This window comes from Capra hircus, chromosome 21 (assembly GCF_001704415.2).
Source record: "Capra hircus breed San Clemente chromosome 21, ASM170441v1, whole genome shotgun sequence".
In the NCBI taxonomy this organism is placed as follows: Eukaryota; Metazoa; Chordata; class Mammalia; order Artiodactyla; family Bovidae; genus Capra; species Capra hircus.
This window is the reverse complement of record NC_030828.1, coordinates 22,229,941-22,247,526: the sequence shown is the minus strand read 5'-3', so window position 1 is coordinate 22,247,526 and position 17,586 is coordinate 22,229,941. Positions and strand designations below refer to the sequence as shown.

General features: G+C 45.9%; 1 protein-coding gene across 3 annotated transcripts in view; it reads left to right on the top strand.

Annotated features, from left to right (window-relative positions):
- The window catches only part of CPEB1 (cytoplasmic polyadenylation element binding protein 1), a 109,893-nt gene continuing 92,808 nt past the window's right edge, over nucleotides 502–17,586 (top strand). For 2 of the 3 annotated variants that reach the window (XM_018066362.1, XM_018066361.1), the window contains exon 1: nucleotides 502–890. In XM_018066362.1, the coding sequence (XP_017921851.1) occupies nucleotides 753–890 (138 nt within the window). In that variant the 5' untranslated portion in view covers nucleotides 502–752. Of the gene's footprint in view, nucleotides 891–1,129; nucleotides 1,185–17,586 lie in introns of those variants that run through there. The other variant, XM_018066364.1, reaches the window with a different exon arrangement.

Genomic DNA, 17,586 nt, shown 5'->3' with positions numbered 1-17,586 from the left:
AGGGGCTTGTAAATGGCGCTCTGTAAGGGATGAACTGAGGCCCTAAGAGATAAGGGACGTGATCAGGGTCACTAGGTGAGTGGCATGCTCCACTTGGACCCCTGGACTCCTGGGGCGGGGTGCATGGTGCGGGGTGCCGAGCGCGCCCCCAACTGGGCGCCCGGCTCTGGGTGGGCGGCTGAGCCCTCGGCCCGGCCTGCTGGAAGGGGCGGGGCCCCGGGCGGGGCCGACACAGGTGCTTCGCATCCGGCCGTGGGGGGGGGTGGGGGAGCGGCTCGGCGGGGCTTTATAAGCGGCCGCGAGTGCGGCGCTGTGAGCGGCTCGCTGCAAAAATAGTGCCCACGTGTCTGCGCGTCCCTCGCCGAGCCGGTCAGCCGCCCGCCGGCCGGTCCGTCCGTCCCGCAGGGCCACGCCATCCTCATGGCGTTCCCACTGGTAAGAGCTGCCCGCCGCCCGCCGGGGCGGGGCTGGGCGGGGCCGCGGTCAGGGCCGCGGTAGCTAACGGTCCGCGCGCAGCCTCGGCCGGTACCGCGGTCCCCTCCTCCCCCGCCCCCACCCGTGCGCGCGAGTCCCGGGAGGGGCGCGGGTCACGTGCCTGCGGGCGTGGGGCCTCGTGGAGGGGTGTGTGGCGAAGGAGGGGTAGGGAGCCTCCTCGTGACTCAGGGCCTTTGGGCTTAAAGGCGCCGCGGCCCTCCGGGGGCGGCCGGTGAGGCCTCTGAGCTGCGCTGCAGACTCCCGTCGGCCTCCAGTGTATGTCCAGACGGGAGCTGACCGGACGGAAGGGCACCTCCGCGCCCGGAACTTTTCCTTCTCCCGCAGCCGTCGCACGTGAGAACCGAAGCCATCAGCGCCGGGAGCTCACCTGCCTCGCCACGTCCCACGCGAGCCTCGTTCGTACCCAGTGGGCAGCGGGGGAGGGCGGGGCGAGGCTGCAGGCTGCATAGGCCCTCGCGCTGGGCTTCGGGTTTCGGGAGACCGCCACGACGGCAGTGGGCGCGGCTCCTTTAAGGCGGAGGGATTAGGCCCCTCGTGCCTTCTGCACGCGCTTCCTTGGCCCAGGAGGTCACGTGGCTTCACACGTTCGACTGGAGCTAGAATACTGGGGCAGAGTTGGCTAGGTGGAGTCCAGCACCGGTGGGTGGGTCGACCTGCACGTGCAGCAGGGGAGCTGGGGAGCCGCGCAGGTGAGCTGGGTCCTGGAGGCATAGGCATGGGTCTTGCAGGATATGGAGGTGCCGCAGGCGTGGAGCCAGGCTAGGCCGCGCCAGCCTCGTTTTCCCTAACCCGAGCTCTAGGTAGCGGAGAAGCGTGCAAGTGACCTTGGCCTTGTCATTCTCCCCTCAGCCCTGGACCGGACCAGGTGTCCAGACTCGCGTTGGGGGCTTGGCGCGGGTCCCCGCTCTGGTCCCGGGTTTGCCTGAGGGGACATCCGGGTTGCTTGGCCTGGCCAGTCAGGGTTTAGGAAGGCCTGTGCCTGCCTGGAATCCCGGGGGGAGTGGGGACGCAGACCCAGGAAAGTTTGCTCCCCGTGGGTTGTACCACGTGGCCTCATTCTCTGGCTTTTTCCTCGTGTGGGTGGTGTTTACAGTCAAGGCGACCCTGAATTTTTTGCTTCATCCCCCGAGGGTCCAGGCCAGGGTCCTTGTAAGTGGCTTAGTGCCACCCCGGGGACCTAGAAAGCCCAAGCCGACCCTGGGGCTCAGGAGCAGGTCCTGGCGTGCATGGGTTAGTTTTTAGTGGCACTCGGCTCCCTGCAGGCCTTGCCCCCCCTTTGCTTTTTGTTGCCCTTGGGAGTTGGGTGGGAAGCACGAGGAGGACTTGGGACAGCAGCGCTCAGAGCCCGGGGGTGAGGTGGGGGGCGGGGACGTGGAAAGCCTGACACCCTCCCCCAGCCGCCCCGCAGGCCGGGCTGGGCTGCGCTTAGCGCTGCGTTTTGCTGGCAGCTGCCTCCCTTGGTCTCCCTGGCTACCGATCAGCCGCCTCGCTCTCATGCTGGCACCTGAGTACGCGGCTGGCCAGCGTCATGTACTGCCGAAGGGTGAGCGAGTCGGAGCTGGAAGCCCCAGGTGCACCGCCCACCTCGGGTCTGTCCCCCAGGTGACAGCGCTGACATGTGCTAGCTGGCCGCGAGTGTCTCCTGAGGAGGGTGTGCACCCTTACGCTGAGGTTATGATTGAGCCTAGGGACCACGCTAGGCTAAAAACAAAAATACATCCAAAGAAGCGGAAGGAAACCTTGGAAACCTCGGGCTGGCGGTGGTTTCCCTGGTTGGTTGGTTTTGCTCGTAGGTGGAAGAGGAGTGGAAGGCAGTTCTGCTTCTTGAGCTCCGTCTCTGGGTTGTCGGCTTCCACTCCCAACCCCCACCCCCCACCCCCCGCCCCGGGACAGGAGAGTTCAGGGCCAACCCTCCTCTGGAGCTTGCCTGGGACGACACTGTGTTCCCAGAGCCCCTTGCTCTAGAGTTTGGCTCTTGCCACGGTGATGTAATCTAAGCTTGAGCAGTGGTCTGGCCGCAGTACATGCTCAGTATGTTAGAAGCAGGATGTGAAGCTGACTGCCCCGTAAGTCACTCTTTGTGTTAACGGTGTGGAAATACTTGCTTTCCCTTCTCCCGTGGGTGGCCTTAGGAACATCTCTCTGGCCAGGCTCCCCTTTGGGAAAGGGGAGCTGTGCCAGTCTGTGCAGCAGGCAGGAGGTTAGAGAGTTGGTGCGTGTGCTGAGGGATCGTGGAAACACAGAGCAGCTTGGATTGGGCCTTTAGGCACTCGATGAAGGCAGGGTTCTATGGTCTTGTCTTTGCTGTGATATGCTCTCCAGTGTCTGTGAGGCAGGAGGTGGAGGAAGGTGATCACAGCAGTAAGACTCCAGGTTAATGATAATAGCTGTCTTTGTAAGTGTTTTCATGGGGTCACCCAAGCTGTTTATTTTGTTTTTAATCATTAAAATGGGCTACAGACCCAAACCCCTGCGGGGGCTTGAGGTAACATAAATGAGTATAGGGAAAGAAAGAAGAGCAGTGCCCCCTGAACTACAGAGTTTGCTTAAAGGAGAGCCAGTAGCTGGTTGTTGGCTATGCAGAAATGTGGGGCCAGAGTTCATGGATCTTTTTTTTCCTAGCTAAGCTGCCAGCCTCTTAATTCATAAATGTAACAATTAAAAAATTGAAAACATTGTTATGAATCAAAGTCTCTGAAGGCTGTATTCAACCTGAGAGCTAGTTTGGGATCTTTGTCTCAAAAGGCCTCTTTAAGATTTCCCCCTCCCCATTTTGCAGCTGATGAAACGGGCTTAGAAATCAAATCACAAGGCCACCAAGTGATGAAACTGGTTGTGTGAACCTAGGTCTTTCTGGTGCGGTAGCTCAGCCTATGATACTGTGTGTATTCTAGTATGTTAGAGGGGTCAAGAGGGTTATTGGTAGTATATATTGTACAGAAAAGGTAGTGGTCTATGGGCTGGTCTCACTCATAGGCAAGAGTGAGCTTTAACTGCATTGGAGGGAACCTGAACCTGGGTTGCTGCGGAAGTCAATGTGGGTCTTCCGAGCATTAGTGCTGTGGTGCTGGTGTCAGGAGGAATGTGCTGTGTCTATCATTCCATGATATGTGTCAGAGCAGTTTAGCCGATTCTGAGAGAGCCAGAGGTCTGGAGAAGTCAGGCTCCTCCCACTGTGGGGGTGACCCTCCTAGCCCTCTGCACAAAAGATTGTCCTCTTTCAGGACAGTTAAATTTCAGCCACCTTTTTCCTCCTGGGAAAAGGTGTATGTGAAATCATATGATTGTTGTAGACCTATGAAAGTAGAATGGAGCTTATTAAATCTTAGCTTTTCTCTCTTAGCTAAAATTCCCGTAATCCTGTCTCTTAGATTCCCAGGGAGAGTTAATAAGGATGTTAGCAGTGCATGGTAAAATCTGGAATAAGCTCCTAGGACATAAAAAGAGCTGTTGTACCAGAAATGAGGGGCTGGGGTTTCATTCTGGACAACAGTTAGAGTCCTTCTAGCAGTGTGTAAGCCACACTAGCAGATGTAAAAAGATATGTGCCTTTATTTCTGTATCTTATTCCCAAAGGATTTAAACATGAAGAAGTAAAGACCATGTTCAGAGACTTGCCAAAGGGAATTTTTCCATGAGAATGCAGACTCAAATACAAACGAGATAACTTTTTTCTTTTTAACCTGTGATCTGGGAAGTTTTGGGGAAGATGAAAACTTTAAAGTGTTAACCTGTCCCCTCCTGCTGCTTTAGTCACTTCTACATTCCACCCAGCCATGAATTCACTCTTGTGAATCTCGTGGTGGAGGGGAAGGGTAAGATGACTGGAGTAGGTCTGCACTGGAATTTTAGTGTTTATTTGCTAGATAATAACTGTGCAGAGTTTCGTATTCATTGTTTTCAGCTAAATGACTGTTTCCTAAAATTGTTATGTGTTTGTTTAAAGGGCAAGTTAATTAGTGGGTAGTATTTCTGCCTTTAAAGTTTGGGATAGAGATACTTAACAAACCCAGATATTCACATTTAGGCTGCTGTCTTCAGTAGTTAGTGGTTGGAGGCAGTAAGAGAATCATGAGATCAAATAGCAAGGTATTTTCTCTGCTGTGGAGGAGCTGTGCTAATCCCGTCCTGTTCTGCAAATCTGCTCTTCCTGGGCAGTGGTATCTAAGCTGTATGGACTCTGGGAAGAGCTTGCCAGAAAGCCCTGGGGTAGGGGATGCGGGATAGAAAAGAGGGCTGGGCTTAGAGGTTGGAGTGGAGGAAGTCACGTAAAGAATTTCTGCTTCTCTCTGAGTTAGACCAGCAGGCACTGATTGCGCCCTTTCAGTGTTTGCGTTCTGCTGGCCGCACCCCCTTTGCCCCCACGCTGCTGCTTTGGGAATGCTCTTTGTTCTCTTTCCTGCCAGTGTTGCAGCCTGATTTTAGTTACACCTGCATGAGAGCTTGTCGTCCTCTGTAAGCTCACAGATTCCAAATGCTGGAAGTTTTTATATTCAAGATAGGACCGCCAAAATGAGGCATTTTTCAATTACAGTAAGCTGGCTGAAACGATTGAACTTGAAGGTATATATAATAAGTAAACATATTTCATATTTCTCAAGGGGAATTATATGACTTCCCATAAAAAGCCATTTCCAAGTTTGAGAGTGTTGATTTTACATTGTTGGCATAGTTTTCAGTTTTGTTATTGGGATTTAAAAAGGCTCTCGTTAGGGATTAGTTTGTCTTCTTAGTATATTGGTTGGCCAAAAAGTTTGGGTTTTTCTGCAACATCATCTTTTTGGCCAACCCAGTAGAATGCAATTTTAAGTAACGTAGGTGTGGAGGTAATACTTCTGACTAAGTAGGGTTGAGCTTTGCTTTCGGTGATGCAGAAGAACGCTTAGGCATGTATAGCCTCTGCATTCTGCTTTAGTTTTCAGTATTCCTGTATGGTTAGCGTACCAGTTTTGTTTTTGACTACAGTGAATTAACACTCTCTTGTGACTTTTAAGGCATTTTGTGATGACTTTCCTTGAAGTAACTGGAGAATTCCCAGAGGGCAGATCTGAAGATTGATTTGTGTGCTAAAAATGGGTCACAGTTGCATCTAGCTGCTGATTCTGGGAGTAACTGGACTTCAGTGGTGCTACTGGTTTCCTTATTCTTGGCCAGCGTAATATGCTGACAGCGGTCCCATCCTGACAGGTTTAGCACAGGGTCCTGAAGTCTCCTTTGATGAGGTGTGGAGTACCTTTCCCCTTGTGGAAGCAAAGCAGTTACCTTGAAGGGCAGGTTGGGTTTTTTTGGTGTCTTTTGACTGAACGCTTAATCTCTTACTGCTTAACACCTGTGCTCTCTGCATTCTGGCTTTGTGCTTCTGGGTCTGACACCATCTGTCTCCTGAGTCTGCCCTTTCTCCTGAGACTTTGTTCTTAAGCTGTAATTTTGGAGTTGTTTTGAAGCTCAGGAGGTGTTGGAGACCTGTCTGCCTCCCTGGTGTGACTCTTGAGTTGACACCAAGCCCAGATGATAGGGTCTCACTACTTTCATGGACAAGGCGATTTAAGCTGAGAATGAAAAGGGGTGATTTCTGCAGTGAGGCGATGATAGAGCCAAAGCTGGAACCCAGGTCTTTCTATTTCCAGACAAGTGTTGTTTCTGGAATTCACACACCTTGTCCTTTGCTATGTAGGTCTCTGATTATCTCATCTTACTTACAATTTCCACTTGGTTCCTAAGACTCAATGGCTTCCTTTTCCTAGTTTCTCTTTTTCTGTCTGATCTTTTCTTGTCTTGGCACTTACACCCCCCCTTCCCCCCACGAAGCCCACATTCATTGTGGCTCATTCTATTGCTCATTTCTGTACTCTTTCACGGGGGCCTGTGTATTCCTGTAGCACTCTTTATAGTCCTGACTTTTCTCAAGAACCATGGTTCTGATTAGTCTACTGAGTGAATGTTTTTGTGAGGCATATTAAATGCAGACGATCTCAAAACAGCCAACTTCTTCCCTTTCTTCTCCTCCTGGGGCTAATCTAATTCTGTCCCCTCCAATTACAGGTGTGTTTTTTCTGACTAGATGGTGGTGTCCTCTTGGGGGAAAGAACTGTGTTTGGGTGTTTTGGGTTTTTTTTCCTTTAATTTTTTTTTAACCCCGAAGGCCCCAGTACAGATGGATGCTAGGTAAATAAATACCTATAGCTTTCCTTCAGAAACCTCTCTCCAGCTCCTGTAACAGTAAAGCCTTGATGTGACCTAACTCTTGGCCCATGTATCCTTTCACCTGTTCTCCATTCCCGTTGCTCCCACTAATTCAGGTGTCCCTTGGGTGAATATTTTCAGTCTGCTTTTCCTGCCTTCCTCCTTAGTCATTTATTCACAGCTGCCACTCTTGGTGGAGCTACGCCATGCTAACGGCCGTATTGTTCCCCAGACACATCCCTCAGACCCTCGGTCCTTGGGTCTGAATGTGTAGTTGTATCTCCCAAGCTGACTGGTGAGCTCTGGATCAGAGGGTCTTTTCCTGTATCCTTTCTAACCCCCTGCCCACCCCTCCGTGGAGTAACTACTGAGGTGTTACTGCTGAAATACCGGAGTTTTAAGATGAAATTCAGACTTCCCTTGGCGCTGTGGGCTGGAGGAGGCTGAATCTGTCTCTGCCGGTCAGGCGCTTACGCCAGCTCCACCGTCCTGCTGCTGCTCCTGCTCCTGGAGCCCTGCCTGAGTTCCGGAGGTTCTCTAGTGCTAAAGCTGCTGCATGTTTCAGAGGAAGCTGGGAACAGCCTTCCCCTGCCTTGTAAGAGGCTCCCCACAGCTTCAGAGTGGTTACAGGGCGTTTCCCTGACCTGCTGTTTCCTGTCCTCCGCTCCTGTTTCTCAGGCTGCCTTGTTGCAGGAGGAGGAGATTCGTAGTTTGGGATCCTGATTTGAGTCCTAGTACCTTGTTAAACATTGGCTTAAGGAAAGATTGTCAGTTTTGCTAAGTGTGTCTTGTAATGAGACTGAGAGAGGCTCCATTCTTGTGAAGAACAGAAGAATCGGAAGGCTCTGGGCGATTGGTGTTAGAGGCCCTGTTCTTGCCCTCTCTAGTTGAACTGAGCTTCCTTTACTGTCCCTTTTCTCTGGCTATTGAAGGAGTGTCGTCCTCCCTGTTCAAAGAGCAGTTTTGTGTCCTGGTGTCCGTCTTCTCTGATACCTTAGGGACCTCTGGATCGGTTGTCCCTACCACACGGCTCATCTCTCTCTGTAAACATGGTCCTGTCTCTCTTTCATTCAGAGATGGGAGAGCAGTACATCTTCCTGGTTCAGCAGCCTCCTCCAGCAACCAGCCTCACTGGCGTTCCTTAGCTTCCTACAGAGTAACCGTCCTCCAGCCCTGACTACCTCACCCTTTAGTCCTCTCTGAAATTCTTGAGCTCTGACATCCTCTGAAACTTTGTCCTCTCTCACATTCTATTTTGGAACTTTTTGTTTGTTTTACCAAGTTCATTGTGCCCTATCGAATCTTATAGATGTTTTCTTGAGCCTTTCAGGATGTTTGCATTCCTTCCGAGATGTTCTTAAAAGATCTTTGAAAAGTGCAAATTTGATCAGCTACTCCATAAGGCAGTGGTTCTCAAGCATTTTCATCTCAGGATTCTTGTACACGTCTTAAAATTTTGAGAGCCTCAAGAGCCTTTGTGTATGTGGATCATACCTGCTAATACTCACCCATTAGAAATTTAAACTGAAAATATTTATCTATAGTCATTAAAAAATAACAAATCATTACATATTAACAATTATATTTCCCAAAACAAAAAAAAATGAGAGAAAAGTGAGCATTCGTCTATCTTTTTTGCTAATCTCTTTAGTATCTGTTGTAATGGCTGAATTTTGTTGTCTGCCTCTGTATTTAATCTGTTGCCATGTATCATTTTAGTTGACACGGGAAATTTTGGTCTCACACAAGTATGTAGTTGGAAGAGGAAAAATCTTGGAGGGTTACTTAATTTTTATTGGAGTGTGTGTGTGTTAATTACTCAGTTGTGTTTGTACTCTTTGTGATCCCATGGACGGCAGCCCACCAAGGCTTCTCTGTCCATGGAATTCTCCAGGCAAGAATAGTGGAGGGGATTGCCGTTCCCCTCTCCAGAGGAACTTCCCAACTCAGGGACTGAACCCTAGTCTCTTGCATCACAGGCAGGTTTCTTTACCATTTGAGCTATAAGGAAGTCCTTATTGTTGGGATGTAATTATTTTATAATGTTGTGTTTCTGCCGTACAACGAAGTGAATCAGCTAGATGTATCTCCTCTCTCTTGGACATATATCTGTGTGTGTATATATGTTTATATATGTATATCCTCTCCCTCTTGGGCCTCCCTCCCACCCCACACCCATGCCACTCACGTAGGTCATCGCAGAGCACCGAGCTGAGCTCCCTGTTGCTTTCCAGCAGCTTCCCACTAGCCATCTGTTCTACACGTGGTAGTTTATACGCATCAGTGATACACTCTCAATTTGTCCCACCCTCCCCTTCTCCCCTGCCTGTGTCTACGTGTCCGTCCTCGTCGTCTGCATCTCTGTTCCTCCTCAGCAAATAGGTGCATCTGTACCATTTTTCTAGATTCCATATATATGTTAGTATACAATATTTGTTTTCCACTTTATGACAGATTCTAGATGCATCCATGTCTCTAGAGATGACCCAGTTTCATTTCATGCCTGAGTAATATTCCCTTGTAAGCATGAACCACATCTTCATTTATCTGTGGATAGGCATCTAGGTTCCCTGGAGAGGGGAATGGCAGTCTACTCCAGTATTCTTGCCTGGAGAATTCCATGGACAGAGGAGCCTGGCAGGCTGTAGTTCATGGGATCGCAAGAGTTGGACACGACTTAGCACTTTTTTTTTTTTTCCTATGGTAGTTATATTTTTAGGTTTTTTTTTTTTTTTTTTTTAAGGAACTTCAGTACTGTTCTCCATAGTGGGTGTATCAGTTTACATTTACCAGTGGTGTAGGAGTGTTCCTTTTTTTCACACCTTCTTGAGCATTTGTTATTTGTAGATTTTTTGATGATGGCCATTCTGACCTGTGTGAGGTGATACCTCATTGTAGTTTTGATTTGCATTTCCCTAAAAATTAGTGATGTTGAATATCTTTCCATGTGCCTCTTGGCTGTCTGAATGTCTTATCTGGAGAGATGTCTGTTTAGGTCTTCCGTCCACATTTTGATTGGGTTCTTTGTTTTAATACTGAGCTGCATGAGCTGCTTGTATTTTGGAGATAAATCTTTGTCAGTTGCTTTGTTTGCAGATATTTTCAAATATTTGCAAATGAGTCTTTTTCCTCGTTCTGAGGGTTGTCTTTTCATATTGTTTGTGGTTTCTTTTCTGTGCAGAAGCTTTTAAGTTTAATTAGGTCCCATTTGTTTTGTTTTTATTTTCATTACCCTAGGAGGTGGGTCAAAAAAAGATCTCGCTGAGGTTTTTGTCAAACAGTGTTTTTCCTATGTTTGCCTCTAAGAATTTTACAGTCCAGCCTTATATTTAGGTCTTTAATCCATTTTGAGTTTATTTTTGTATGGTTGGGGAGTGTCTAATTTCATTCTTTTACATGTAGCTGTCCAGTTTTCTAAGCACCGCTTACTGAAGAAACTGTCTTGTCTTCATTGTGTGTTTTTGTCTCCTTGTTGCACATCAGGTAAGCATAGGTGTGCGGATTTATCTCTGGGCTTTCTATCCTGTACCATTCATCTGTGTTTTTGTTTTTGTGCCAGTACCATACTGTCTTGAGTAGTGTAGCTTTGTTGTATATGGTATAGTCTGACGTCAGGGTGGCTGATTCTGCCAGCTCCGTTTTCCTTTCTCAAGATTACTTTGGCTGTTTGGGGTCTTTGTGTTTTTTAACAAGTTGTAAAGTCTTTTATTCTGGGGAAAATGTCATTGGTAGTTTGATAGAGATTGCGTTGAATCTGTATCACTTCAGTTAGCATATTCATTTTGACAACATTGATTCTTCCAGTCCCAGAACATGGTATATCTCTTTATCTGTTCTGTCATTTTTTATGTCTTTCATCAGTGTTTTACTTTTTTGCTTTTAGTAGTTTTTTAAAACTGCTCGTTTAAAAAGTAGCTGTAAAAGGAAAGTTTTTTACACTAGAAAAGGTAGCGTTTTACTACTCTACTTTTCTGAGTAGAGATCTTTGTCTCCTTATGTAGGTTTATTCTTAGATGTTTTATTCTTTTTGTTGTAGTGAATGGGATTGTTTTCTTAATTTCTCTCTCTGGTCTTGTGTTGTTAATGTATAGGAATGTAAGAGACGAAATGATCTTTTCAGTGATCTCTTGGATTTTCAGTGGTATATTGTTTAGCCTCCATGTGCTTGTGCTTTTTACATTTTTTTTCTCTGTAATTGATTTCTAATCTCATAGTGTTGTGGTTGGAAAAATGCTTGATATGATTTTAGTTTTCTTAAGTTTCCCAAGACTTGATTGGTGACCCAAGATGTGGTCTGTCCTGGAGAATGTTCAGTGTGCAATTGAGAAAAAAGTGTATCCTGCTGCTGTCAGGTGGAACGTCTTATAAACATCAGTTAAGACTATCTGGTCTGTTGTGTCATTTAAAGCTTGTGTTTCCTTATTTTCTGTATGTGTTATCTGCTCATTGATATAAGTGAGGTGTTAAAGTCCCCCACTATTACTGTGTTACTGTTGATCTCCCCTTTTATGCTTGTTAGCATTTGCCTTGTGTATTGAGATGCTCCTGTGTTGAGTACATGAATATTTGTTACATCTTCTTGAATTGATCGTTTGCTGTTAATGTAGGGACCTTCCTTGTGCCTTGAAGCAGTTTTTAAAGTTTATTAATCTGATATGAATATTGCTACTCAGCTTTCTTTGGATTTCCGTTTGCATGGAATATCTCTTTTTCCACCCCCTCAGTTTAAGTCTGTATGTGTCCCTAGGTCTGAAGTAGGTCTCTTGTAGATAGCATGTATACAGGTGTTATTTTTGTATCCATTCAGCCAGTCTGTATCTTTTGGTTGGAGGATTTATTCCATTTACATTCAAGGTAATTGTTGACATGTATGTTTCTACTACCATTTTCCAAATTGTTTTGGGATTGTTCCATGGGTCTTTTTTGGAAGAAGAGAAATATTAATAGCCTTTTCAGGTAATTATGGTTATTGGTGCCACCAAGTGGTAACTTCTTTGAGGTCAGAGTCATTCTTCAGGGTTCATGGGACATGGGTTCCAGGACCAATGTGGATACCAAAATGCAGACGCTCTAGTTCCCTACATAAAATGACATAGTATTTGCCTATAACATACACAGTCCTGTAAATGTTACGCCAGACTATCTCTAGATTACTTATAATACCCAGTACTATGTAAATAATTGTAAATACAATGTAAATGCCAATTAAATTGTTGCCACTGCACAACAAAATCAGCTTTCACCTTTTGGAACTTTCTGGAATATTTCCCCCGATATTTTTACTCTGTGGTTGGTTGAATCTGCAGATGAGGAACTCAGGTATACAAAGGATTGACTGTAGTTGCAACATGAAATCTGAAGCCATATGGATGTTCATGCGGTGTTACATCAAAATGCATTGGTCCCTGTTGTGCTTTGGGTTCTATCTACTCATGTCTGATTTTGTAACATCATTTGACAAATGTGGGTTCACTGAGTAATGTGGTTATGTTGAGCACTGGTTAATAGCATCACCAGTCTCATCAGAAAAGTCTTCTAAAGTATTGAATAAGGTGTTCAAGTGGTGGCAAATCCAGGGTTTCCAGAATTCTTACTTTTTCTCCAAGGCTCTAGTTTTATCATTAGCAACAGATAGTGACAGTTACTTATCTTTTGAGGCTACAGGCTTACTCTGTTTTCAAGATATATAATGTTTGCTAAATACCCAAAGTTGATAACCATACTGTGTCAGTTGTATTTTCAAGTACAAAAAATGTTTCATGGGAAAAAAAGGCATTCTGTTTTTAAAAAATTTATTTTTGGTTGCACTGGGTCTTCATCTCTGAGCGTGGACTTTTCACTAGTTGCAGTGAGCTGTGGCTACTCTGTGGCTGTGTGTGGGCTTCTCATTGTGGGGACTTCTCGTTGCAGAGTGCAGGCTCTAGGCATGCAGGCTTCAGTAGTTGGTTGCAGCACGCAAGCTCAATAGTTGTGGTTCGTGGGCTCAGAAGTTACAGCACATGGGCTTAGTTGCTCCGTGACATGTGGAATCTTCCAGACCAGGGATCAAACCTGTGTCTCTTGCATTGGCAGGTAGATTTTTACCCACTGTACCACCAGGGAAGTCCTGAGGCTAATTCTTCTTGAAACTCAATCACGAACACTTTTTCTTGCAACCATGATTATACTTCAGTATCAATCAGGGACCTTATACTCTTCCATTTGTCTCATAGATATTAGGACATGTACTCAAGGGTTGCAGTTTAATAAAACTTCTCCTGTTTATCCAAGGAAATTTGTAAATAAATCTGGCTTTTTCTGGGAATTCATAGCATAAAGAATACAGTAACTGCTGCTACAGTTGGTTGGCATTGCCTTGATTCCTGCTAAGGTGCCGGTTTTATCTACTCCTGTTGCTTTTGTACCGTCACTGCAAATGTCAGCGTAGTGAAAAAAGAAGCTGATATCTTAGAGTTACAAGAAGTTTTTCTGATTTGGTGGACCTCAGAAAGAATGGGTCCATAGACCTTACTTTGAGGACTGCTGCCACACAATAAGGTCAAGCTCCTTAGTTAGCATACAGAGTCCATGATGGTGTGACTTCAGTTTAGTGGCCAAGTTTGAGCCCTGGTCTACAACTCCCTGAACTTTTAGAAAATTGAGCAAGGGAGTTCCCTGGTGGTCCAGTGGCTGTGACTCCACACTCCCAATGCAGGGGTTTGGTCCCTAGTCAAGGGACTAAGAGTTTGCATGCTGCAACTAAAACTTGATGCAGCCACATAAATATTAAAAGAGAGAAATGTTTTTAAAAAATTGAATGATGGCATACTTGCAGTAACAAGCATTAGTTGTTACCGTATGGTTTGATCACCTTTTACATGTTTATGTATTATTTTTATGTATCACACAGATCAAGACACAGAACATTTCTAACACTCCGTATGGTTCCTTTGTGCCCTTTCCACTCTGTAGCCCCACCCCATCCCACAGTTAAAATACTTTCCTGATTTCCTTTGTCATCAGTTGATTTTTGAATTTCTTATAAATGAAATCATGTAGCATGTACTCGTTGAGTTAAGCTTTTTTCCCCACTTAATTCAGTATCTGTGAGGTTCCTGTAAGATGAGATGCAGTTGTTTTTCCTGAATAGTAAGTACTACATTAGAGATGTGAGTAATTATCTATCTAATGCATTTTACAGATGTGAGTGGCTTATCTGTGCTTAAGCTTATGGATATGCTAAAAAGAGTTAACGTGGCAGGCTTCATGGCTGTCATTTGACTAGTGTCTGGGAACTTACATTTTGAGTTCTCACTGTTTGAAGAACTGATAAGAATGATTTAGTGTGCCTAAACTGCACAGGGAATGTGGTTTGTGTTGAATCTCTGCTTTCCTCTTGGAGTCTGGAATTTTGGTATATTACAGACACAGGCTGCCTCTGTGACCAGCCCTCAGTAAAATCCCCTGGCGCCGTGCTGCTTTTGTTGGCAACACTGGAACGTGTTGTCACAGTGTGTTGCTGGGGAATTAAGTGTGTCCTGTGTGATGTCCTCGGGGAGGAAGACCCTTGGAAATGTGCACCTGGTATCCCAGGCTTCGTGCCACGTGCCGCTTCCCTTTGGCTTTGCTCTTTGTTCTCCGGCCATAGTTAGCCTGCCTCACACATGCTGAGTGCACCTAAGTGCTGAGTCCTGTGAGTCGTCCTCCTGAGTCACTGAACCTGAGGGAGGTCTTGGGGACCATAACGTGACGAGCATCAGTTTTTGTTTCTTTTCAGATTTTGGGTGTCATGACTGAAACTGTTGTGACCGTTCTTGTGTGTGCTCTTGTATCATCAATATGGATTCATTTCATGTACAGGAGACTGCGTGCCGTTGCTCGGCCAGGAGTAGTGTCCCTTGAATTTAAAACTGTAGCAGTCATGCACTTCAGTCACCTAAGAGTAGTTCTGGCCTTTGTACGTGTTAACTCTGTCTCGAATGCCCTCCCCATCCTCAGTGTGCCTGTTTGACAAAATGTTTTCATCTACCTCAGTTCAGTTCAGTCGCTCAGTCGTGTCTGACTCTTTGTGACCCCATGGACTGCAGCACACCAGGCTTCTGTGTCCATCACCAACTCCTGGAAATTGCTCAAATTCATGTCCATCAAGTTGGTGATGCCATCCAACCATCTCATCTTCTGTTGTCCCCTTCTCCTCATGCCTTCAATCTTTCCCAGCATCAGAGTCTTTTCCACTGAGTCAGTTCTTTGCATCAGGTGGCTGAAGTATTGGAGCTTCAGCTTCAGCACCAGTCCTTCCAGTGAACATTCAGGATTGATTTCCTTTAAGATTGACTGGTTTGATCTTGCATTCCAAGGGACTCTAAAGGGTCTTCTCCATCACCGCAGTTCAAAGGCATCAATTCTTTGGCACTCAGCTTTCTTTATAGTCCAGCTCTCACATCCATAATGACTGCTGGAAAACCCATAAGCTTTGACTAGACAGAACTTTGTCAGCAAAGGAATGTCTCTGCTTTGTAATATGCTGTCTAGGTTGGTCATAGCTTTTCTTCCAAGGAGCAAGCGTCTTCTAATTTTATGGCTGCAGTCACCATCTGCAGTGATTTTGGAGCCCAAGAAAATAAAAGGCTGTCACTATTTCCATTGTTTCCCCATCTATTTCCCATGAAGTGATGGGACGAGATGCCATGATCTTATTTTTTTGAATGTTGAGTTTTAAGCCAGCTTTTTCCCTCTCCTCTTTCATTTTTATCAAGAGGCTCTTTGGTTCTTCTTTGCTTTCTGTCATAAAGGTGGTGTCATCTGCATATCTGAGGTTATTGTTGTTTATCCCTGCGATGCTGATTCCCACTTGTGCTTCATCCTGCCTGGTATTTCACAAGATGGACTCTGCAAATAAGTTAAATAAGTAGGGTGACAAAGTACAGCCTTGACAGATTCCTTTCCCAATTTGGAACCAGTCCATTGTCCCATGTTTGTCTCTAACTGTTGCTTCTTGACCTGCATACACATTTCTCAGGAGACAGGTAAGGTGGTCTGGTGGTCCCATCTTTTCAAGAATTTCCCGCAGTTTTGTTTTGATCCACACAGTCAAAAACTTTAGGATAGTCCATGAAGCAGAAGTAGATGTTTTTCTGGAATTCTCTTGCTTTTTCTATGATCCAACAAACGTGGGCAATTAGATCTCTGGTTCCTTGGCCTTTTCTAAGTCCAGCTTGAACATCTGGCAGTTCACGGTTCATGGACTGTTAAGTCTGGGTTGGAGGATTTTGAGCATTACTTTGCTAGCATGTAAGATGAGTGCTTATTTAACTTACATGCAAAGTACATCATGAGAAACGCTGGGCTGGAAGAAGCACAAGCTGGAATCAAGATTGCCGGGAGAAATATCAGTAACCTCAGATATGCAGATGACACCACCCTTATGGCAGAAAGTGAAGAGGAACTAAAAAGCCTCTTGATGAAAGTGAAAGAGGAGAGTGAAAAAGTTGGCTTAAAGCTCAACATTCAGAAAATGAAGATCATGGCATCTGGTCCCTTCACTTCATGGGAAATAGATGGGGAAACTGGAAACAGTGGCAGACTTTATTTTTGGGGGCTCCAAAATCACTGCAGATGGTGATTGCAGCCGTGAAATTAAAAGACGCTTACTCCTTGGAAGAAAAGTTATGACCAACCTAGATAGTATATTCAAAAGCAGAGACATTACTTTGCCAACAAAGGTCCGTCTAGGCAAGGCTATGGTTTTTCCTGTGGTCATGTATGGATGTGAGAGTTGAACTGTAAAGAGGGCTGAGCGCCGAAGAATTGATGCTTTTGAACTGTGGTGTTGGAGAAGACTCTTGAGAGCCCCTTGGACTGCAAGGAGATCCAACCAGTCCATTCTAAAGGAGATCAGTCCTGGGTGTTCATTGGAAGGACTGATGCTAAAGCTGAAACTCCAATGTTTTGGCCACCTCATGTGAAGAGTTGACTCATTGGAAAAGACTCTGATGTTGGGAGGGATTGTGGGCAGGAGGAGAAGGGGACGACAGAGGATGAGATGGCTGGATGGCATCACCGACTCAATGGACTTGAGTTTGAGGGAACTCCAGGAGTTGGTGGTGGACAGGGAGGCCTGGCGTGCTGCAATTCATGGGGTCGCAAAGAGTTGGACACGACTGAGCGACTGGACTGAAGATGAGTGCAGTTGTGCAGTAGTTTGAACATTCGCTGACGTTGCCTTTCTTTGGGATTGGATTGAAAACTTTTCCAGTCCTATGGCCACTGCTGAGTTTTCCAAATTTGATGGCATTTTGAGTGTAGCACTTTCACAGCATCATCTTTTAGGATTTGAAGCAGTTCCATTGGAATTCCATCACCTCCACTAGCTTTGTTTGTAGTGAGTGATGCTTCTTAAAGCCCGCCTGACTTCGCATTCCAGGATGTCTGGCTCTTGGTGAGTGGGCACACCATTGTGATTATCTGGGTCATTAAGACCTTTTTTGTATAGTTCTGTGTATTCTTGCCGCCTCTGCTTAATGTCTTCTGCTTCTGTTAGGTCCATACCATTTCTGTCCTTTATTGTGCCCATCTTTGCATGAAATAGTCCCTTGGTATCTCTAATTTTCTTGAAGCGATCTCTAGTCTTTTGCATTCTATTTTCCTCTGTTTCTTTGCATTGATCACTTTGGAATGCCTTTTTTTTTTTAATCTCTCCTTGCTGGTCTTTGGAACTCTGCATTCAGATGGGTATATCTTTCCTTTTCTCCTTTGCCTGTCACTTCTCTTTTTTTCTCAGCCATTTGTAAGGCCTCCTCAGACAACCATTTTACCTTTTTGCATTTCTTCTTGGGGATGGTTTTGATCACCACCTCCTGTACAGTGTTACAAACCTCCATCCATAGTTCTTCAGGCACTCTATCAGATCTAATCCCTTGAATCTGTTTG